The 25,414-nt window shown below is 40.6% G+C and overlaps 1 protein-coding gene across 1 annotated transcript in view; it reads left to right on the forward strand.

Annotated features, from left to right (window-relative positions):
- The window catches only part of DNER (delta/notch like EGF repeat containing), a 279,726-nt gene extending 255,554 nt beyond the window's left edge, over positions 1–24,172 (forward strand). The window contains exons 10-13 of the mRNA XM_084639188.1: positions 1,107–1,220; positions 5,978–6,109; positions 16,149–16,395; positions 23,927–24,172. Coding sequence (XP_084495314.1) covers positions 1,107–1,220; positions 5,978–6,109; positions 16,149–16,395; positions 23,927–24,038 — 605 coding nt within the window. The 3' untranslated portion in view covers positions 24,039–24,172. The remainder of the gene's footprint in view (positions 1–1,106; positions 1,221–5,977; positions 6,110–16,148; positions 16,396–23,926) is intronic.
- Positions 24,173–25,414: the final 1,242 nt, after the last annotated feature.

A 25,414-nucleotide genomic window follows, 5' to 3' on the forward strand; every position in this document is an offset into this window, starting at 1 on the left:
ACTAATCATTTTGACCCTACAGTACGATCAGTGAAGTGGTACCCTTATGTCTGCATGGAGTAGTCAGCATTTCAGCATATTGTATATTATATAATATACAAAATATTGCATATTATAGTGGATCACAAAGTAAAGGGGATGAATTATGCAAGCAAAAGCAACCAACAGATCAAAGGTCAGCCTGCAAATGCACTACTCAGTTTTTACATAGAACAACCACCAATGCATGCTTAAATTTATCCTGAACAAGTCTATATCATTACACCTGTAGGACTCCGTAAACACTTAAGAAAATGAGTAACTTTATGAATGAAAACAGTCCCATTGAGCTCAGTGAGGCTACTTATGTGGTAGTGTTTTCAGAGCTGATACGATATAATATATGATACCACTGTGGTAGCTGACCTCTCTCCCCAACCCCAGTTGGGAATCTACCATCCTTTTCTACCTTGTGCCAGATAAGGATCTCACACACTGCTGCAGAGTGAAACCACTGAGTTCACACAGATCAAGTTCTGAGGCAGGAGATCAAGGAAAGAGGGATGGGGCTTGCCAGTTAAATAAAATCATATAATGTTAACCTATATGTTTGAATAAGTGGGGTTTCTATTTTTATTGCCTTGACAAGCCATAGTCCATCTGAGCCTACTGGAAAGGAGAAAATAGGCTTAATAATGTGTACTTATTATATTTTAAGTTTCATATTAATTGGAACTGTTACTGAAGATAGCAACTGTTATTTCCATTGCAGAATATTAAACAGCTGGCCAACCTGCTTCTTTATTATACCATTGTATAGCCATAGAAACTCCCTTGCTGCCATTGTCTGAGAACAGGAACTGGCCTGCTATGCCTGAAGAGGTGACATAGCCTTGATGAGAAGGGGAGTCCAATGTTTTAAGACCAAATCACCATAAAAACATATGACCTGAGTCTGATCTTGCATTGGCTTTACAATTGTCTTCAGCAACTTACTTGTGAATAACGTTGGTGTCTGAGAGAAGAACAATCATTGCCCTCATTCCATATGGCAGACAGCCCACATTCTGATTTCTGACTAACCATAAGTACAAATAATGTCAATAACACTAATTTATCATTCTTAGGACGGCACTGTGAATTATACAAAGATCCTTGCATTAACATCAGTTGTCAAAATGGTGGCACTTGTGACAGTGAAGGTCTAAATGCTACATGTATCTGTGCACCTGGATTTACAGGCAAGTAATTTGCAAATAACACAAAAAGTATAATTGTTAATCTCAGTGTCCAAAAGAAGGCAAATGTCAAGTATATGGCATCTGAATCTGTGTGTCTCCATATTCTTTCATATAATGAACAAGTTAAAAGGGACATTTTAGAGGATAGAAATGATATAGCAGTAGTATCTTGCATTGTACTTCTGGGAAATAATGTAAGTACAGCTGAAACTAAATTTTTAATGCAGTACTGCTTTGAATTATTGTACCAACACAGGGGCCCGAACCAAATCACTAAATCTGAACACCTCTATCTATGGTGTCATCCACATCCAAATATTGTAACTTGGGACCCATCTTTAACATTAGTTATTACTTGTTTTAGTTGTCAGAATAGCATGTTTTTTAAGGGAAAACTACTTCACTCTATACTAGTTTATATTTTATATTCCCCTTATGATGCCAATGAGGGTAGTTATGTGACTTGGAACCTCACAACATTTTGATTAACAAACTAAGCACACTAAAATTAATGTACATTAAATGGTTTAAAAACTATTAGGTCTCAAAATGGAAATAGCAAATAATCATCAAGGGGGTCTGTTTCCAGTGGTCCCATGGGGATTGGTTCTTGGACCTACACTATTTAACATTTTTATCAGTGACCTGGTGGAAAACAAAAAGTCATCACTGATAAAATAGGCAGATGAGACAAAAATTGGGGGAGTGGTAAATAATGAAGAGGACAGGTCAGTGGGATTGCTTGATAAACTGGACACAAGCAAATGTACATTTTAATATGGCTAAATGTGAATGTATACATCTAGGAGCAAAGAATGTATGCCATACTTACAGAATGCGGGATTCTATCCTGGGAAGCAGCAACTGTCAAGATGTTTCGTAGGTTGTGGTGGACAGTGAGCCGAACAAGAGCTCCCAATGTGATACTGTAGTCAAAAGAGCTAATGCAATCCTGAGATGCATAAACCGGGAAATCTCAACTAGGAATAGAGAAATTATTTTACCTCTATATTTGGCATTGGTGCAGCTGCTCTGGCACCGCTGTGTCCTGTTCTGGTGCCCACAGTTCAAGAAGAATGTCGATAAATTGGAGAGGGCCCAGAGAAGAGCCACGAGAATGATTAAACATGAGAAAACATGCCTTGTAGTGGTAGACTCAGAGCTCAATCTGTTCTCCAACACTGACAATTTTTAAATCAAGATTGCATGTTTATCTAATTATTTTGGGGAAGTTCTATGGCCTGTGTCATACAAGAGGTCAGACTTAGATGATCTGACCTTGGAATCTATGAAACTATGAACTGCTGGAAGGTCTGTGTTACTAACGACACAGGCATCTATTGATAGGAGAATTCATTTCTCTCTTCTGTATTACTGGTGCTGTGGTAAAGTTTGAGTATTGAAGTTATTTAATATTGGTCCACATATTCTTTTTATACATAGGGCAACATTCACCTCTGAGGTACTCTCCAGAATAACTCTATTTCAGTCAATTTCAGCTTTACACTGATGTGACTGAGTTGCAATTGATTAACACTTGTAAATGCTGGTGTAAATAAATCTGTTTTATGTTTGATGATACCCAGAAGGTGTCGTTCTTGTAAATAGTATAAAAGTGATCGATATCCTAATTAGGTGCTTCTTTGAGGCATGCTACGTTAAAGAAAAAAGCATGAGAGGAAATTTATGGAATCATATAGTGTGAGGCAATTCAAAGTGGTATAAAAATGATAAATTAGTCATTCAACACTTGTTACAATTCCCATAATGGTGTCCCTTTAATAAAATCTCATGTTAAAATTTTTTAGTAAAGATGTTTGCTTCGGGCTTTTTAGGAAATGAAGTTGAGCAATAGAGGTAAAAGTTTAGCTATTACAATGAAATATCTGAAAAATTCAGTTCTCCTAAAATATGCTAGTATTTCCTGACGACAAAATGCCATCATCTACCACATAATATTTTAGCCAAGACTTCATTATTCTCAGTATTATTGGTATTTGAAATTCATATTAAAACATTGCAAAACCAAGGGCTTTTTGGCCTGATTCTCTCCTCAGACTAGTTTTATGTATAATTTAACTGACGTCAGTAGAGTTATTCCTGGATAAGTGGGAAGAAAAAACCTGGCCCTTGACTCAACCTTTCTCAGTAGTTCATACAATCACTGGATGTGAATTCATGTTTTAAATGTTGTTTGGAGCTGTCCTGATAAAATGTCTGTATAACACTGTAGAAATGCAAATACTAAATGTTGTTACTTGGCATCAGGTGCTCACTGTCTTTTGTGCCAAACACAAATAATTCCTAAATGACTTTATAACTTCATTAACAATTTTTGCTAACAGGTTTCCTTTCAGCTGAGAGCCTAGCAATCTCAGGGCATGATATCCATTGGCTCATGTTCTTTTTCATCTAGTAGCCCATTTCCATTGGACATGCATGCCTATCATTGTATATTAAGATGATTAATACTGCTGTATATTGTCAATCCTAACTTTGTTTTTCATACCATATCTGCATCAAATTGTTTTTTTCCTTTAACGTGCCTGTAGAAGTGGTTATGGCTTAAAATCAGTTACATTTTGTAACATTTTCTGTAGTCTAATGACATTTGAGAACATGCTGTTAAAAGATTTTTGATGCTGGACTGGGATATTTAAATAATAAGTATGAAGTTTTGAAACCTCTTATGGTTTCTCCTTCAGATATGTTTTTAATGACCTACTCTTTGTTTGATGTTGTTAAATGCAAAGACCATCTATTGTATATACTTTAACAAATACATAGAAAAGCTGCAGACCTAGAAACAGGACCTGAGGCATTAAGAGTAGCTGCCACAAGCTGAGTCTTTAAAACATGGGCCCAACACTAGCCCCTGTTATCTGTCTACTACTGATCTCACTTGGTGGCAACCTCCCCATTCATTACTAAGGTTTCCATTATTGTTCCTATAGTTTCCAGCAAAGGGACACCTTATAACTAAGAAACACTGTGGAGGAGCAATGTGCTCTTCCACCATCTCCATTATAGATTGGAAGAGAGGCAAGTGATCTGCTGGTCTACTTGGGATGCACTGTTATGGAGAAGACTGGAGTCCTGCATTGTCTTGTAGCCCAGTTCTGTGCTTATAACCTCATTATATAAAATTCTTCTGTCTTACACCAGTGTGAGAGAGCAGGATGTAGTCCATTGACTTCAGGGAAGGTTGCACAGGGTGTAAGTCACTGCAGAATTTGGCCATTGATCTTTCACTTCATAGCTTGGAATGGGCTGGAATGTTACAGAGGCGGTGTATTTAGCTCCTGGAGAAAGCACAAAAGTGACCTCCTGGGACAACTAAGGAATGGTGATGATGTGTTCTAAAGAGAATCTTGCAAGTCCTAGAAAAATAAATGGGAGCCATGTGTACTGTATACATCCAAGGGCTGACTTTGGCTTTAAACCTTTAAAAATATCTTTGCACTTGTTCGTTCTCATATGCAGAGTTGTGGTACATTTATTGCACAGTTCTGTAGTTTGTAGTAGTTTTATATCACAGTCTCTTTTCCCCAGAAACTGATTGCCCAATTAATAAAGGGACAGTTTTACAAATGGTCTAGTTAATAGGCAATCAACTCCAAGTCTTCTACACAGACATAAAGGATTATATTTATTTCAGGAAACTAATTAATTTGGACATTGCTGGGTTATAATCAACCTTGAAAGACTGAAAGTTGTTAATATTGCATAGAATTGGTTTAGTTTTAAAAATATAGCAGCAAAATGTAGCTGCTACTAGAGAATTCACTAAAGTAAACAGCTGTTCAACACTGTGTGTGACACATCTGTTTCAGACTAGATTTTAAAAATAACAGTTTGAAAATGCTCAGGTAAGCAAATATACTAATTGGATGGTATTGAAAATGGCAGATCTGTCTACCTTGAACTATTATTGGGATCTAAATAAGGACTTCATTTTGTTACATAATATGTGTTTGTTGTAAGCTCTGAAGTGCTTATATTCATCAGTTTGCACATCCAGAGCAAAGGTATGCAGCCAATTTAGTCATTTTGCCTCATTTTCAAATTAATATGATTGGCATAATCCAAACACACTGCTTTTAAGCTAATTTACATCTGTCTTGATGTTCAGTCAATTATGTAAAAGATAACTGTCAATTTGTCAGTAATATATAAACACATATTTATTGTTTTAAATCGTATGCTGCTTTCTGTTAGATTAACAGGAGAATATTATTTTGGGCCTGATCCTGTGTGGTCCTTCCACAAACTTAAATAGGACTTGAGTCTTCACTTCATGGCAGCCCTTAATAGCTAATGAATTGATTCTATTAGCTGGTCTTACTGTACTGACTAGTTCTATCACATTTGACTGGGGAAGAAGGATGGTCTTGTATTTCAAGTAAAGGCCTGGAAGACAAGTGATCAGGGTAAACTTAGTGAAGTCAGTTAGTGGTATCTGAGGCCTAGTTCTTTGACAGTTGTAAAAGCATGTTGAGATTCTGAGATGGAAAGTGATATATAACTGCAAAATATTGTTTCACCAAAGAAAATTATAGATGTTCAGCTAATTCAACAAAAAAATGTCACAAATATGGTCTTTATTCTTTCAATAAATGTTTGATATATGAGGATGAAATAACTAATACTAATGACAACATTGTGAATCTAGCTAACTTTTGCTTTTAGTGACTGAAATGACACAACTGGCTTGACAACATGATACATCCACAAGCATCTTTATTTTTTACTTTAAGGTGAAGAATGTGAATTTGATATAAATGACTGTGACAGCAATCCGTGTCACCATGCTGGGACTTGCATAGACCAAGCCAACGGTTATACGTGCCATTGTCCACACGGCTGGGTTGGAGCAAATTGTGAAATTCGTAAGTGTTACGAAGATTGTTTGTGTTGCTTTGTAATAGCCTTTTGATATATGTATAACTCATTGTCCTGGAAACGTCTAATAATGGACCAACATTATACTAAAAGAATCGTAGGCAGTTCTTAAACAATACCTCAATATGCACAGAATGAAGGAAAATGCACTCTAAAAAGAATTATAATGTAGCAAGGTTGCATAAAATCCTAAAATTAGTCTTTTAGACCAAATTTTCTAAAGTGTCCACTGATTTTTAGATGCTTCTGTTTCTGGGTGTTCAACTTTGAGACACCATATGCCTGATTTTCAGAAGTGCTGAGCACCCATAACTCCAGCAGAAGTCAGTGTGAGCTGTTGGTGCTCAGCACCTCTGTAAATTGAACCCAAAGTGTCTCAAGGCGGGCACCAAAATTGGTGGCCACTTCTGAAAATTTTGGCTGGTGCACCTAGTGATCGCAAAGTTTAATTTCACAATTGTGATTACACCTTAACTCGGTAAACGTAAAGCTTATGGGCCTGATCAGTGATGAGCTGCCAAAATCTTAACAGCTGGTTCCCTCCTCACCCCATGAGGGGCTTGTGGCCTGCCCTGGACCCCTGCCGCATCCACCCCTCTCCCCGTCCCATGATTGCCCCCAGAACCGGGCAGGAGGGTCTCGTGGGCCACTGTAGTGGGTGCCCACCCCACCCCTAAGAGCCAGAGGGACCTGCCGGTGGGTGAGGTAGGCAGTCCCGACAATGCTTACCTGGGGCAGCTCCCGGGAAGCATCCGGCAGGTCCCTCTGGCTCCTAAGGGCTGGGTAGCATAGCTCGGGGGGAGCGGCCACTCCCCTCACTTATCACATCAAAAGTGGCGCCTTAGGCGCCGACTCAGTGGGTGCTCCGGGGCTGGAGCACCCACAGGGAAAATTTGGTGGGTGCAGAGCTCCCACCGGCAGCTCCCCGCCCCGCCCCATGCCCGGCCCCAGCTCACCTCTGCTCCGCCTCCACCTCCACCCCTGAACGCACCGCCCTGCTCTGCTTTTCCGCCCGCCCCCCCGCTTCCCGCAAATCAGCTGTTGGCGCAGGAAGCCTGGGAGGGCTGAGAAGCAGGCTGTGGCTTCGTGCTCAGGCTCAGGGAGGCGGAGGTGAGCTGGGGCAGGGAGCAGTTCCCTCCCCCCCACCCCACCGGTTACCTGCTGCAGTGTGGGCAGCCCTCCTCACGTGCCCCCCCCCGCCCCAGCTCTCCTCTGTTCCACCTCCTTGGGCCTGAGCACAAAGCCGCCACCTGCTTCTCAGCCCTCCCAGGCTTCCCATGCGAGCAGCTGATTCACAGGAAGCTGGGGGTGGGGGGGGGGAGGGGGAGGCGAGAAGCGCAGTGGAGGTGAGCTGGGGCAGGGCGGGGAGGGGAGCTGTACCCACCAAATTTTCCCCATGGGTGCTCCAGCCCTGGAGCACCCACGGAGTCAGTGCCTAAGGTGCCACTTTTGGCCGGCTGTTAAATTTAGAAGCCCTTTTAGAACCTGTTGTCCCTCATGGGACAACTCACCACTGGGCCTGATTTCAGAGACTCCTATTGACTTCAGCTGGAGCTGCAGAAGAACAGCACGTCTGAAAAGCAGGCCCTATGTTTATGCTTCACTGAGGCCTTGTGTTTGGTCGTTGACAGCACTTCTGTCTCCTTTACTGGGAAGTTTAATGGTATATTTGACCATTTCACTGTTCACATACTACAGTGAAGGATCCCTTCCAAATATCAGATAGTTACTCAGATTGATTTAAGGGCTTGAAGCTGCCCAGTGCAGTTGCAGACTATTGCATGAATAAGTGCAAGATAAAAAGTAATGAACTCAGAAGGTACTCAGGAGAATCCCATCCTGCATTAGTGAGAACCTGGCAGAATGTCACAAAGTTACTCCTACTGGAATAAAGCCAAAGAAGTATATGTGTAGTTAAGCTCCTCTATAATAGGGGGGATCATATTTTGGACCATGTCTCCTTAAATATGCCCACTTTCCACCCAAACCCTTTTCTTTTTAAATCCTGTGCTCTTGAGACTGATTTCTACGCAGGCAGTGCCTAAAGCTCAACCTTACTTCTACTCACATGTCACCTCTGCTCACCCTTCTGTTGGAGCGCAATCACTCCATACTTTTTATCATGTAAGCATTTGCTAGATTAAGGCCTAAATCTATGCATTTGTTGTTCATGAATTCAGTTTCATTGATTAATCATAGGACAGCACAAATACAAACCATTAAAGACACAGTGTTGATGATATCAACCACTTCAAGGGCCAAATTATGTTTGGTCTCTGTACAAAGTTTTCCTTGCCATCTTGGGTCCTTTTGCATGGTCTCTTGCAATCCTTTGATTTCTGCTTCTGGATAGCACTGCTAGCCACTCCCAAGATAGTAAATCCATTGTGTGTCTCACCTTTGATTTGCAGACAGTGCATGCTGCCTGTTTGAAGGCAGTGCATGCTGCAGTCCGGGGAGCTTTTAGGTGCAGTGCCTACTACAGGTCCTCTTATAGAATTGCTTCTGCGAGGCAGAGATGAGCCTTCAATAGGTCTGTGAGGCCTGCTCAGGCATAGTGATACCTGAACCGGGCACATCTATGTAATCAGTAAGGCAATGCCATTCTGAGTGACTGCAGCTTCCTTATGTGGTAGGCAGTGGGCTGACAGAAAAATGATTTTAATTCCTTGAGACATGCAATAATCCTCTAGAAATGCATTCCCTGGAGTACCTTGATATAATAATTGCATTACTATTATGGAATGGAATGAAAATACATAAAAGGAAGACAGGCAGAGCTATGTACTTACTGGGCACTGCAAAGCTGAGCTATGAAATTAGCAGCATCTGTTCAGGGATCCTCCTTTTTATCCAGACTTCTAGATCCACTGAGGACTAGGTCCTCAGGTAGAGTCCTGCATGTATCAGCACAAGGGGAAAAGCGATGAGCAGGACTGAGAGCAAGGGAAGCCTCCTCTGCTGCACATCTGAAAAATTATTCCTGCCTGATCAGAGGAGAAAGCTTGTGAGGGGAATTTATTGCTAAGGGTACATCTACACAGCAAAAAAAAGTATATTCTTAACTCAGGGTACCTAACTCAGGTTCAAATAGCAATGAAGACAGCAACTCAGCTTTTAACTGCATTAGTAGCTTGAGTTCAACCCCAGGCTCTTCTATAGGCTTTACCTTAAGGTGCTAATCCAAGTTAAATGCACAGTTGGTGTGTCTTCACTGCTATCTTAACTAGATCTGAGTTAAGAACACACCTGTTTTTGCAGTGTAGAGATATATTATGTGCCTGATTAGCAAGATGAGATTCATGCCTAGGCCCATGATTCTAAGACATCCACTCTACTTATTTACCCATTTGTAAGTAAGGGGGCAGGTGCACACAGAGCTTAGACCTCATTCTGCTCAGTGGGGAGAACTGTCTCTCGGCTTAACCCTGCTTGCACTCAGACATGGAAATCAATGGGAGTCTTGTCATTGTCTTCAGTGGGTTGTGCATTTCACCCCAGTTGTGTCCTGGATGGTCGAGGACTGATCTTCACATTATATCCCTGGCTTCCTTAAGCATTGCCTTCACCAGCAGTAACCCCTTGTTGGATCTCTTCTATAGCAGCTACATGCACTGATGACGCTTACTACTGCTGTATAGTGAGACTTACTGTGTTAGTCTGTTTCATAGTTCCACTGACAGGGCCTAGGCCAATAGCCATGTCTGTCTTCCACCCCGTTCTCACCAGTGGTGGCCCTATGGACATCTGAATGTTAATGCCTTGGATAATATCACCTGCTGATGCTGCAATCAGGAGCCTATAGCAATTTACCTGCCATGTTAATGTTTAGAAAATAGATTTATACTATTAGGTACTGTAAATCATCTCTTCTGGTCTTTAAACAACCCCTCAAATCTTGCCAAGTCCATCATTGGAAGCAAGCTCCCCACTGACCAGGACCCACCAACACCAAGCCATAAGAACAGTCTGCAGGTTTTGCATCTTTCTCCACTGCTACCGTGATAAATACCCCCCACAACACACCTTTTAAGATACCTGTGTACTACACAGGCCTATCACAAAATAAGGTGTACCTCATCCAGTGCACTAAATGCCTCTGTAACAACTACGTGGGTGAAACAAGACAATCACTATACTCTCTAATGAACTCACACAGAAAAATGATAAAAGACAAAAACACCCTATTGGCGGCAGGCGAACATTTTTCACAAAATGATCACTCCGTATATAACCTCTCAGTCCTTGTCCTCAAAGAAAACTTGCACACCATCTTCAAGAGATGAGCCTGGGAACTTAAATTTGTAACTTTGTTAGACACTAAACATCAATAAAGACACTGGATTTGTAGTTCATTGCAGCAATCTATACCATACTAACCGTCCTTGGTCCTATGACTGCAGAGGTATGGCCTCTTACAACATGTTAACGCCTCATGCTAAACAATCTGTTCCATCTTGCATTTAGCTGTGACACTCTGAGTACCTTTCCCAGACCTGAAGAAGAGCTCTGTGTAAGTTTGAAAGCTTATGTCTTTCACCAACAGCAGTTGGTCAAATAAAAGATATTACCTCACCCACCTTGCCTCTGCAAATAACATGTCATTTATAGGGCACCTGTCTAGAAAACCTACATGTGGCACTTTACAACAGTCAAACATAAATATAATACAACCAAAAAAGTTCAGCACTTGGTGTAAAGCTACAGAATTAAACTTATACCTTAAAAACACTTAAACTTAGAAAAGAAAAAAAGCCAGGATTTCAGCTTGTATATAAAGGATTACCAAAATAAATCTGGATGGATTTCTGAAGAAATCTTTTTTCAGAATAGCATTGAAAACACTTGATCTTCAATAGAGTTTTCAAAAGAGCCGTGTACCTCAGGGAACTCCTTTTCTCTATCTTTGAGTTGTCTAAGAAATGACTAAATGGTTAGAGGCCAAGTACAATTCGTAGTATGCCTACAAAAGAAAAGGGCCACATTCAAACTTGGTATAAACAGGCATGACTCAGGGCTTGTGTACATTTAAAACACGACAGTGGCACAGCTGCAGTGCTTCAGGATAGACACTATTTACACTGGTGGAAGAAGTTGTCCTGTCAGCATAGATAATCCACCTCCCTAGCGGTAGCTAGGTTAATGGAAGAATGTTTCCATTGACCTAGTGCTGTCTACACAAGGACTTAGGTTGGCTTAATTATGCTGCTCAGGAGTGTGGATTTTTCATACCCCTGACCAGTGTAATTAAACCAACCTAATTTTCTAGTGCAGACCAGGCCTCAGTTGACTTGACTGGAGTTGATCCTATTGTTCATTGTCTCAATTTGGCCCATTGATTTTTATATGTCAACTAACCTGCCTCCATTTCAGCAGTGTATACCTCCTTGTCAGAGCCAAGAGGACCATCCATCAGACAGCCTCAGCCGTTTCCACATACTGACACACTGGAAATTAAATTCACCACCGAAGCACTAGCTTCATGTGATTGATCCACCCTCCTGACCTGATTGACTCAAAAATGCGATGAAGTCGAGTTCCAGACTTTCACAGGAGATGGAGTGTGGTGGTGTAACTCAGCCACATTCCTAAACTGATCCAGCCTTGCCTTTTATGATGAGCTGCTGTTAATCAGAAAGGAGGCTGGTGAGATTGTGCATTACTTCATCCTTTTGCAGAGAAACTGTCTAAAATTGGCAGTTCCACATCCAGTGCAGCTTTTTCACAACGGATCCAACTATCTGTTACACTGGGGTTATTGTTTTTACAGGTATTTCAGAGTTAAGGCTCTTCAACTACGTGTTAAACTGTATCCTTTAACTACCTTCCAAATATTCTCCAGTCAGTCAATTCAGCAAGAAATAATTTGCCTCCCAATGAAACCCCACATTTATATCATCATTTTGTGGTTTTTCCCAGTGACAGCAGTGTCTACTGAAAAACAATGGAATTAAAAATAAATCCTAGAGGGACACTGCAACCAACCTGAGTTACACAAGAGAAAAATTTTTCCACTAAAATTAAATACTCTTGGCCAATGAGGATAATGTAAGATTAAAGTTTGCAACTATGTGTAAAATTGTCCATTTATAAACCACTTAGTGCCTGCACATTATCTTTCAGCACTAATATCTTTTCAGATTCTACGGATATGGATAATCAGCAAGGAAAGTTAAATGATAGTATTACTCAGAGAAAATCATTCACAGGGTAATCCTAGGAGTATATATGTATATGTCATAATCTACAATCTTACTGAATCTTATCATGGTTGCTGTGGCAACTAAGAAGATCATAAATTTGAGTCACAACCACTTTCTTCTTAACCTCTGGAATATGTGCCATGCATCTTTCAGATTCTATCTATGGAAAAAGAACAGAAGAAATTCCTCACATCCTTATCATCCAGAGATTGAAGACAGTAGGTCAGAATCAGGTTTTCCTTGCCTCCAGTGGAGATGTATCTGCTGACATTAGGTCTGAATTTGGCCGAGTATATTTTACAATCTGACAGAACAGTGTCTGATAGATGTGCTATGGAGCAAAAACAAAGGCTTTTCCAAAACTGAAATAAACTTCATACAGCTGGGCAATTTTATTCACTAGCCAGCAGAGAACATTACAATATTAAATCCTTAAAAACAGTACATAACTAAATGCTTTGTGGTCGGGATTAATCAGAATTTCAGGGTTCTGTGCAAAAGCAAATACAAACAAGCAGCCTTGAAAGCTTTCTCAGCTATACAAGGGTACAAGATAATCTGAGCAAACACAAACTTGAGGAAATAGTGGCATCAATCTTTCATCATCTCCACAGAAACAAAGAACACTGCCCATTTACTTCCCTCTCAGCCTGTCACTGAGCTGTCCTACCCGATGTTATAACCTCACTATTTCCTTGCACCATTGTCCAAGTGATTTTTGTCTACCCTGTAGCCTCCTTTTGTACCACTGCTATACATAGTCAATCAGGACTCTGTCCCCAGATGCCACCCAGCAGATGAGCTCCTAAAATCAGTCATCTATTGGCAATAGCAACTCTTTGACATAATAAATAAGTCCACAATCCCACCAACCCCAGAGTATCTTATTAAGTGCTTTGTCCCAGTCTGGTTTTAAGTACTCAGTGGGCCATTTGAGGATGGTGGATGGAATGTGACATGGCAGGTTCAATCGTGAAGTGAAAATAAATTATAGACACAGTGTCAGACTTCTGCGTCCAAATGGATCTCCATTCATTGAGATTGAGCACTGGTGCCAAGCCATTTACAATTCCTGCAGGAGCCATGAAGACATTCAGTACTATTGTAGAAATTGTGGGGGGGGAAAAACCCCAAAGCCCACCCTTAACATTTTAAAAGATTGCCAAGAGTTTACAACAGATGGGGTAGAGGTGATATTCAGTTGGAGGTAGTTTGACCAGTGATAGAAATCACCAGATTTGAGGACGACAAACAAGCAATGGAAGATTCAAATCTTCCAGTCAGTTTAGATATCAGCAGTAACTTGATGAATGGAGATGGAGCAGATAAGATACAAAAAGTCACCTGTAGACTAAGGGCTTAGTCCTTTATTTAAGGTACCATCCTGTAAGAAAACCACATGAGGCATTCAGCCTCAGAGAGGATGCAAAGGGGTTGCACAGCCTATGCCTGCGCGGTACTGTAATTCATTTATCAGGTCCAGGGTTCTCCCTGCAATGTGATCAGCTAGTTCTGTACGTGTAGGGGGCTAAAACCAGGATCTCACCTCCTTATCCCTTTGGGGCACCCCAGAGGAGTAAGGAAGGGAGCAGCTTTTCCCCTTGAGCACAGGGACTGCAATTGTGGTGGATCCTTCCACCTCCTCGCCCTCGTGTACCTTTGTAAGGCCTAGGAGCAGTCAGGCCCTAAATGAATCTTTGACTGTATTATAAAACAAAATCTATTTATTTAGAGTCTAATCACCCAACATAAAACATGCAGAGACTCAGTACTGTTTATGTGGTTTTTCTTGATGATTATATAGCTGAAATGAAGTGGAAATGTTTTGATGCAAAAATAATAGGCTTGTGTTCAAAGGCATCAGTCTAATGTGAGGATACACCAAGGCTACGCTATCTCCTGATCTGGATCTCACACACGGAGTACTGAAATGCATTCTTTGCAAGTGAATCCTGCTTATTTTATCAAGGCAGACAACTGTAGTCTCCCAGAACGTGTAGCTGAGATTTAAGAACTGTTCTTTTTTGCTTCCTTGGGTAGAAAGTATGGGAAGCTCAGGACTTGGATTGCCTATAATCAAGTACAGTCTACTTGTTTATGGCTGTATATTGCACTGCTTGAAAGACTTAATAGTTTAATAGTTGGGTCTTTAATTTTTTGCAAACCCTTTGAGATATATGCTCGCAAATCAGTGAGAAACTTTCTCCACACAGGAACCTCTTTTACCAGTATTTCCAGCTGCTTTGCCCTGCAGGAGTCCTTTAAATTATTTAATTGTGTCCAAGAATGATGCTTTTTTTTTTCTTTTTTTTTTTGCAAGTGAAGTAATAGTAGCAACTGTTGGTTTTAAAGTGCTACATAAAAGTGAGTGTCTCAAAGCTGTTGAGTGAGAATAATCTCCATCACTGGAGATTTTTGTGGGAACTCTGTCACTAGAGATTTTTTAGGGCAGGTTAGACAATCATCTGTCAGAGATGGTCTAGATAATACTTAGTCCTGCCTTGAGCACAGAGACTCTGAAGGTCCCTTCCAAGCCTACAATTCTCTAATTCCAAGAAGATCTGGAGGTCTGCTCTGGAAGTAAATATAAATCACTGCTGATAATACTGGCTGATGAGACAAATATTGGCAGAATGGTAAATAATGATGAGGACAGGGCAAGTCATATAGAGTGATCTGGTAAGCTGGACCCATTCAAACAAAATGTATTTTGATACAGTCACATGCAAGGTCATAAATCTAAGAGTGCAAGTCATACCTACAGAATGGGGAACTGTATCCTGGAAAACAGTGACTCTGAAAAGGATTTTAGGGGTCATAGTTGACAAGCAACTCAATATGAGTTGTCCCCCAACCTCCGCCATGAACTGATGTGGCAAAAAGAGCAAATGCAATCTTTGGATGTATAAACGAGGGGAATAGTGAATAGAAGTAGAGAGGTGATTTTATCTTTGTATATAGCATTGGTGACGCCAACACTGGATACAGTTCTGGTGTCCCCTTTTTTTTAAACAGCTGTTGAAAAATTTGTGAGGATGCAGAAAAGAGCCACAAAAATTATTCAAGAGCTAGAGAAAATGCCTTACAGCAAACGACTTACAGAACTCAATCTGTTTGAGAGGTGATTTGTTTATAGTGTAGAAGTACATTCACAAGGAGAGAATATCAGGTACCAAAGGGCTTTAATTTGGCTGAGAAAGGCAGAAGAAGAAGCAATGACCAGAAGTTAAAGACAGACAAATTCAAATGAGAAGTCAGGCATCAATTTTTAACAGTGAGGGTGATAAACCATTGGACAAACTACCAAGGGAAGTGGTGGATTCTCTCTCTCTTGCAGTCTTCAGATCAAGACTGAATGCCTTTCTGGATTCAGTCAAACACAAGGCTCAATGCCAGGGTAGCTGTGTGGAATTCTGTGACCTTTGTTTTAAATAGAAGAGCAGACTAGGAAATGTAATTTCCTTCTGACTTTGAAAGCTATGAATAAACGATGAAAGTATAGATGGGAAAATGGAGGGCTCAAGGCTGTAGAGAAAATCAGTGGCAGAGCCAATAATGAGAACCCTGCATCAATCAGCAGTTACAGAGCCAACTAAAATCAAAATTATCTTTCAGATTTTGTGATATTGGTATTTACAGCATGTTAAATACAGCTATGTCCAAGGCAGAGCCTCAAATGTAAAATATAATTTTAAAGTAGAATATCATTAACAACAGAAGTCTGTACAGAAATGTTGGAAATTAATGCACCCAAAACTTCTATTCAACAGGAAGGAAATAAATAATAATTTCATTTTTGTATTTATTTATGTATTATTGCTAGATCTGCAGTGGAAGTCTGGGCACATGGCAGAGAGTCTAACGAACATGCCTCGTCATTCCCTCTACATCATAATTGGAGCCCTTTGTGTCGCATTTGTCCTAATGCTGATCATTCTGATTGTGGGGATATGTCGCATAAGCCGCATTGAATACCAAGGCTCTTCCAGGCCAGCCTATGAGGAGTTCTACAATTGTAGAAGCATTGACAGTGAATTTAGTAGTGCAATTGCTTCTATCCGACATGCCAGGTTTGTTGTGGGGAAAGGGAAAGTAAATGGAATCTCTTTGCTATATCTACTTCAAATTCTTGTGTAGTAGCACAGCATCAGCCAATTGCTATTGACAAATATGAAGGCTGTACTGCTTCCAAATTAGAAATATCGCATTGTTTTAATTGCTCGTCATTATATCTGGGCTGCAATCTGGTCTCAGTTAAACAGTGTGAATCAAGTGCCACTCCATTGAAGGCAGTAGAGTTCTGGATTTACACAGTGTAACTGAGAGCTGAATCTGTCCCTTTACATCAGTCTGTAAGGTGTTTCCGTTTGGGAAGTGTGCAAGTATTTTTTTTTATTTTGTAAGTTTTTATTCTTCTTGTTATATTTACACATTTCAAAATCTACATATCAAAATTCCATACTTTATCATCCATGTACTTTGGGTAATAATGAATAATGCATTTGGGAACGTTTTATTTGTTTTGTTGCATATATTTTTCAAAATTATTTTGACACCTAGCAAAACAAAACAAAATTCCTAAATAATCATCAAAATGCCAGGGGTTGATATCTTGTGTGTGATTAAATCATTGGACCAGGACTCAGGCAATCTGGGTTCAGTGCCCACCTCTGCCACAGATTCCTGGTGTGACCTTGTTCTGTGCCTCTGTTTTTCCATCCACTAAATGGGTATAAGTCTTATCTGCCTCGCAAGAATATTGTGAGGATAAATCCTTTAATAGTTGTGAGACAGTCAAATACCATTGCGCTAGATGCCCAAGAAGAAGATAGATTAATTTGAAAAGGTTTTTAAAAGAAAGTTGCATGCATTTTGTTCAGTGCAGCAGTCTAAATATAATTAAAACATTTCACACCAACTACAATGAGTAAATTGCATTTGAGATTAAAATGTGTAGTTTAGAACTGCTATTTGTGAGATAGTAATGGCAGGTATCTTGCTGATACTATCAGCATAGCAGACCATTGTATTAGTCTATAAATCAGTTTCCATCCTGCTCCTATGCCAGGAGTGGGCAAACTTTTTGACCCAAAGGCCACATCTGGATGGGGAAATTGTATGCAGGACCATGAATGTAGGGCTGGGACAGGGGGTTGGGGTGCAGGAGAGAGTGTGGGGTGTGGGAGGGGGTGTGGTGTGCAGGAAGGAGCTCAGGGCAAGGGGTTGGGGTACAGGGTGCAGGAGTGGGCTCAGCAGGGGGTTGGGGTGCAGGATGCGGCAGGGGGCTCAGGGCAGGGGGTTAGGGTCTCAGGGCAGGGGATTGGTGTGCAGAAGGGGTGCGGAGTTCAGGAGGGGGCTCAGGGCAGGGGGTTGGGGTGCAGGAGGGGTGTGGCAGGGGGCTCAGGGCAGGGGTTTAGGGGGCTCAGGGCAGGGGGTTGAAGTGTGAGGTGCAGGAGGGGTTCAGGGTACGGGCTCTGGCCCAGTGCACAGCGGGGCTAAGGCAGGATCCCTGCCTGCCCTGGCCCCGCGCCAATCCCAGAAGTGGCCAACGCGTCCAGCAGTGGCTCCTGGGAGTGGGGTGGAGCAGGCAGCTCCGCTGCACACTGCCTTTGCCTGCACGTACCACCCCCAAAGCTCCCATTGGTTGCAGTTCCCCATTCCTGGCCAATGGGAGCTGCAGGGGGCAGTCCCTGCAGGCAAGGGCAGCGCACTGAGCCCTCTGCCTCTCTCCCCCAGGGGCTGCAGGGACGTGGTGATGGCAGCTTCCGGGAGTGGTGCAGGGCCAGGGCAGGCAGGGAGCCTGCCTTAGTCCCGCTGCACCATGGGGCTGGCAATCCCATGGGCTGGATTGAAAGCCCTGATGAGCCAGATCCAGCCTGCGGGCCATAGTTTGCCCTCCCTTGTCCTATGCTGATGTAACAAACAGCTGTTTAAAGTAGGTGTGTATAAACTGAATATTTAATTTCAGTAGGCAGCCAAATAAGAACTGGAAATGGTGTATGCCTGCAGCTAAAATGGAAGCCAAATAATGGACAGAACAGTTAATGATACAGTCACATGTATCGGATGTGATCATTTACTGCAGCAGGGTGTTAGTGATAAAAGTCAGTGCTAGTAATCACAGATTAAAGTAGACAGGAACTCCTTATCTTGTTTGCTCACCATGGCTGTTTCTTGGCTCCTGACTTTCCAGAGTACCCCACCTTTCCTTTCACGGCTACTCCTCCTGCCTGGGGCCTGGGCTCCCCTCAGCGGTTTTCTAGTGCTCTGCCCTTCCTGTTGAAAATGCTCTAACTATGCCTGTCTACTACCTGCTAGGAGCCATACACTAGTCAAGGATTGCTGAAGTGAAGCCTTTGGTTTTGGAACAAATTGATAAATTAAACAGCAATAAGTCACCAGGACCAGACGGTATTCACCCAAGAGTTCTGAAGGAACTCAAATGTGAAATTGCAGAACTACTATCTGTAGTCTATCATTTAAATCAGCTTCTATACCAGATGACTGGAGGATAGCTAATGTGATGCCAATTTTAAAAAAAGGGCTCCAGAGGTGATCCCAGCAATTACAGGCCTGTAAGCCTGACTTCAGTACCAGGCAAACTAGCTGAAACTGTAATAAAGAAAAATATTGTCAGACATACAGATGAACATAATTTGTTGAGGAAGAGTCACCATGGTTTTAGTAAAGGGAAATCATGCCTCACCAATCTACTAGAATTCTCTGCAGGGGTCAACAAGCATGTGGACCAAGGGGACCCAGTGGATATAGTGTACTTGGATTCTCAGAAAGCCTTTGACAAGGTCCCTCACCAAAGGCTCTTATGCAAAGTAAGCTGCCACGGGATAAGAGAGAAGGTGCTCTCATGGACTGGTAACTGATTAAAAGATAGGAAACAAAGGTATAAATGGTCAGTTTTCAGAATGGAGAGAGAGGTAAATAGTGGTGTCCCCCAGGGGTCTGTTCTGGGTCCAGTCCTATTCAACATATTCATAAATGATCTGGAAAAGGGGTAAACAGTGAGGTGGTAAAATTTGCAGATATACAAAATTACTAAAGATAGTTAAGACCCAGGTAGACTGAGCAAAGAGCTACAAACAGATCTCTCAAAATTGGGTGACTGGGCAACAAAATGGCAGATGAAATTTAATGTTGATAAATGCAAAGAAATTCACATTGGAAAGCATAATCCCAACTATATATATAAAATGATGGGGTCTAAATTAGTTGTTACCACTCAAAAAAGAGATCTTGGAGTCGTGGATAGTTCTCGGAAAATATCCACTCAATGTGCAGCGACAGTCAAAAAGCAAACAGAATGCTGGGAATAATCAAGAAAGGGATAGATAATAGGACAGAAAATATCATGTTGCCTCTCTATAAATCCATGGTATGCCCACATCTAGAATATTGTGTCCAGATGTGGTCACCACATCTCAAAAAAGATATATTGGAATTGGAAAAGGTTCAGAAAAGTGCAACAAAAATGATTAGGGGTATGAAACGGCTTCCGTATGAGGAGAGATTAATAAGACTGGGACTTTTCAGCTTGGAAAAGAGATGGTTAAGGGAGATATGATTGAGGTTTATAAAATCATGACTGGTGTAGAGAAAGTAGATAAGGAAGTGTCGTTTACTACTTCTCATCACACAGGGACTAGGGGTTACCAAATGAAATTAATAGGCAGCAGGTTTAAAACAAATAAAAGGAAGTATTTCTTCACACAACGCACAGTCAACCTGTGGAACTCCTTGCCAGAGGATGTTGTAAAGGCCAAGAGTGTAACAGGGTTCAAAAAAGAACTAGATAAATTCATGGAGGATAGGTCCATCAGTGGCTATTAGCTAGGATGGGGAGGAATCGTGTTGCTAGCTTCTGTTTGTCAGAAGCTGGGAATGAGTGACAGGAGATGGATCATTCGATGATTACCTATTCTGTTCATTCCCTCTGGGGCACCTGGCACTGGCCACTGTCGGAAGAGAGGATACTGGGTTAGATGGACCTTTGGTCTGACCCAGTAGGGCTCTTCTTATGTACTCTGGCTATGCCCCTTTCCTGTTCCTGGTTAGAGAACTGAAAGAGTATTTACTCTCATCCACATTCTTCTGATAACTGGAACCGTTAGTATGCCAGGCAAAAGGATGATTTAGCAATGGTGTGGTTGGTGGCCATATTTTCCCAATTTTTTATATTGTTCATTCTCTGTGCAACAGTATTTTCCCAGATGTAAGGAGAAGTGGACATTGGTGACATTTAAAGAGAATCCTGAGGCCTTGTACACAACAGGGATATGCGACCCAAATAAAAATTGTCCCAGCTGTTGGTGCTGTTCTTAGCAGCTGAATGTTTCAGCGCAGTGTTTGGAGTGTCCCAAGTATTGCTCATCCCCTTTCTTGGGACTTTCTTCCCTACCCTAACTAGCGTCTCCTGCACTGGAAGCTTAGGGACCCCTAACCCTATGGGTTGTAGGGCCTCCTCTTCCTTTGATGTTATCTTGGGTGGGGAGGGGGTTGCCTGATGGCTGGAATCTTTCTTCTGCTCCTTAATCTTCAAGGGGTACTAGATGTTCACTCCCCCACCACCCTCTTTGGGTATAGAGAGGAAGGTGTATGGTGAGGTAACTGCTTCTCCTGCTCCAGGAGTGGGCAGAGGGCACTTAGTGGTTCAATGCCCCAATCTAAAGGCTTTTTTATAAGCTCATTCACCTTGACTCAAACTATTTTCACTGCAAGTTGTTGATGGATGTGATTGAAAAGGTGAAACAGTGCTGCTGTCAGACTTTTCAAATCTTGGGACCTGAACTGTTTGTTGGAGGTCTTTCCTTTAGCTATGTGACCTGCTCTGAATTAATCTCTGCATAGTGCCAAGGAACACCTTTTAGTAAAACCAGTGAGAGTCAAGGTGAATGAGCTCATAAAAAAGCTTTTAGATTGGGGCTGCATTCATACTGGTTTTTGAAGCCCGCATTCAGTAGTTAAGAAAAAGAGAGAATGCCAGAACCTGTAAATAAAAAGGATTTTTATTTGCACCTTTGTGAAATATATTCTAGTTAATGTCAATGAAAAGGAATGTTTGAATTGCAAATAATATTTGTGTGCTGCCAAAAACGGAAAATGAGAAATAAATCATTTGATGCTATATAAATATCTACTATGCAGCTGCCATGCTGGTACTTTTCTAAGATTTAGTGTGCAGACTTCAGTCTTTATTACTGTTTCAGAAGATAGAAAGCAGTATAAATTGGTGCTCCCAGAACAGCAGAGGAATCACAATTTCACAGTTGTCTTTTACACAGACGTGTGTATATATATTGAGACTACCAAGGCCTACATTTTCAAAAGTGACTTATTTTAGGTGTTCAACCTGAGACATATTAAAGGGGCCTGTTTTCAAAGAACAGGTTCTCAGCGCTTTCTGAAAATCAGGTTCCTTTTAAGGTGTCACAGTTTGGACACACGATCACTACTCACTTTGGAAAATATAGGCCTGGGTATTCTTTATATACACATGTGTGGGTGGATGTCAAATGAAGGGTGTATTTTTACAGTGTGAAATTTTTTTTAGAATCAATAGCAGGTACATGTTCAGGAAATAGTAGACTTCTATCACATAACATTGTCAATCTTTTTTGTCATCTGCAGCCTTTGTTGGTGATGATTTTCTTTTCTTCCAAGTCATTGATAAAAATGTTAAATGGCATAGAACCAAGAGCTGATCGCTGCGGGACTCCACTAGAAGCACACCTGCTCCATGATGATTCCCCATTTATAGTTACATTTTGAGACCTCTGAGTAATATATTAACTAGCTATAGTGTTATAAGCAGAGCCTGGCTGATCAAAGGCATGTGGTCTATCATCTAGAAGGCTCATCCAGGCCACAAACAATTAGTATAGGTGCCGTAGTCTTGTCTTAGCGTGTGCTAGTCAACCATGGCCCACCCTGATCTTCACAGGAGAATGGATCTTGCATTGTACAAGGTGTGCAACCGGTAGTATGCTCTCAGCATCTGCAGTGTGCTTCTGTCAAAAAAGGGCAGGATGTCACCATAAATCACCAGAGAGTTTTCATCTTCTTTCATGCCTATTAAAAGATCTGCATCTTTAACTCCCGCTGAAAATGATAGAGGAGGAAATGGTTCAGAAATTCATCTTTATCGTATTGATTAGTAACGTGCCATAAGAGTGCTTGGTTCCACAGATCCTGGAATATCAACTAAAGCACAGATTCATCCCTGATGAAGTCAGTGGCCCAAATATATTTAACTTTGTGTATAATATGGAAGAAAGCTGTCAGTCATAAAGTAAAAACAAGTTTTTCACTCTAGGCTTGTTGAGAATTGGAGTATTTTCCTTGCATGAGATTTGCATCATTCAAATTATAGGATTTCCACCCATCTTGGTTGGTGCAATTCACCAAAAACAGCCATGAACTAAATAAGGAGAACGGGGAAATTGTATGCAATTCTTTAAACAATATGGGATTGGTTTTTGTTTTAGCCTAAATAATTTCTTCAGAACATCACTTCTAAGTCACAATTTCCAGCCTGAATAGCTTACAGTAGTGGAGACACGCTGGTTACCTTTTCCAGACCTGAGGAAGAACTCTGTGAAGCTTGCAGGCTTGCCCCTTCTACCAACATAAGTTGGTCCAATAAAAGATGATATCTCACCCACCTTGTTTTTTTCAGTAGTAGAGCTAACATGTCATATGCATGAAGGGAACTAAATGGGAATCTAAAATTAGAGGAATTCCTTGTATATTAATTGAGAGGCCTTCTATTTCACTTTCAGAGTCTTATGTGGTGGAGCCCTGTAAGGAAAATAGACTTGAGGTCTTTTCTATCTCTTTATCCCTATGATTCTATTTCTTTATTTAAAGCTCCTAGTTACTTACAACTATTTCTGAAGGCATTTTTTCTACAGTCAGGTCATATCTACAGCATATTTTTTACCTAACATTTTAATAAGTGTTCATGAGAGTGATTCACTAAAAGGCATTAATGTTTTATCGGCATTCCAAACTTTTATAGAATCTTGGCAGTTTCAACCTGACTCTCTAATGGATATATCTAGTCAGCAAAACTGTACCAGCTGAATTATTTGACACTTTGTCTGCCAGTTCACAATTCAACCTGAATATACAGTTTTATCTATTTCCAGATGGCAAATAGGAAGACAAAAAAACAATGAACAGTGTGTGATAACTGTGACAAATGACATCAGGGAACCTCAATGTTGTTTGGAAATTCTGGGCCCATTGTAGTCAGTGGGTGCTTCTCCACTGATTTCACCAGAGCTAGGATTTCACCCTTAGTATCTGATTTTGATTCTATTGAATTCAGGGGTAAAACCTCCAATGACTTGGGGGTACAGAATCTGTTCCTTGCTCTTTTTAGGGCTTGGTTTCTGGGTTCCATATAGTTCAAACATTCCTTCTGTGTTTTTACTGTTGATTGCAAGAAATACTGCAATATGGTTTAGAATTTACAGTTTTCCCCTAAAGATTTTTCTGACAGGGAGCCATGAATCAGTGGATTATTACAATTAACATGTATGTACTTCTGTTTATCACCAAAGTCCTTTTTTCCCCTTCTTTTAGGTTTGGAAAGAAATCCCGACCTGCAATGTATGATGCAACCCCCATTGCTTATGAAGATTACAGCCCTGATGACAAACCTTTGGTCACGCTAATTAAAACAAAAGATTTGTAATCGACTGTATCTTTTTCTGATTATTTTTCAAAAAGATGGGCTACTAAATTAATTTAAATATTTTTAAGAAGAAGAAAGCGTGAGAAATTTAAAATGTTAAATGTTCCAGAATTTTCTGTAGAATATTTAAGAACTAATTTTCTGCAGCTTTTAGTCTGAAAAAATATTTTAAAACTTAGTGTTTGAAATTCATGGATTACATTTTAATGTACATTCAACTCTATAAATTGTTAGCTTATAATAGTGTGTGTTTTTTCATGGTAGACATTATTAATAAACCCAGATGAAATTCTGTGGTTGTTACAGAACAGAATACAGTAAGCTTAATCAATGAACAGTTCCTTTTTGACATCTCAGTGCCAGCTTTCTCGGTAGAGATAGGAAAAAGTGAAAAATAATATGATGCATAATATATCCATTAATTTAAAAAAAAGTCTAAAATGTTTGTGTTGTGAAAAAGAAATTAGTAACATTTATTATTCCTAACCTGAATGAATTAGCTTTTGCCTTATTCTGTGCATGGATAGATAACCTATTTCTGCATTATTATCTGGAAGTTGCTGACACATACTTTTGAGTTGATGTTTTGTCATTTTTGTAATAGTATTCAAGGTAGGCCTTGTAAAAATAATATACAATTCAGGTGCCTATGGAGGCACACGAAGGACCTGATCGTATACTCATTGAAATCAGTGGCAAAATTGCCTTTGACTTTAGTGGGTACAGGCTTTGGCCCAAGGATTGGATTGAATCGATATTTTTCTTTAAAAGTCAAGGTTTTTATATCGTGAGTAAACTAAACCTACAGTTTGAGTTCGTTTCTCAAAGGTTATTAATGTACAGTACTGTTTCATTCAATATTGTGTATTTCTCATAGTGCATCTTATTTATATACAGTATGGTTTTTCTGTGGCTGCATTTGATTGCTTATGTGCTTCTTCAAATTCTTGCATATTTCAGAGAATATTAAATAAATGTTATCAAGTCAAGGTTGGATCTGATCTGGTCATTTTCCTACATTTCAGGTTACACAAAGTCTCTAAATTTGAAAGGACCTGAGTCAGATTCATTCTCTCTCTCTCTCTCTCTCTCTCTGTGCTCTCAATCAGGGACTTGAACTTGAATATCCCCGGCCAGCGCATGCATACACACAATCAAATTTTGAAACTTCAAAAGTTATTGTGAAATGGAATTGTCACTTCTAGAAATTACAATTTAACCTTTCAAAAGCAGAATGAATACAATGCTTGTAACCTAGGCCCAGTCCTCCAATTCATTCCACACTGGTAGTCACAGAACCATGCAGTTATAGAACTCAGCATGACTTTCATTCTGTGCTTCAGAGCCCATTATTGGCATGGCAAAGTGTCCACATC

Source organism: Lepidochelys olivacea (assembly GCF_965140295.1).
Source record: "Lepidochelys olivacea isolate rLepOli2 genome assembly, chromosome: 9".
NCBI lineage: Eukaryota > Metazoa > Chordata > Testudines > Cheloniidae > Lepidochelys > Lepidochelys olivacea.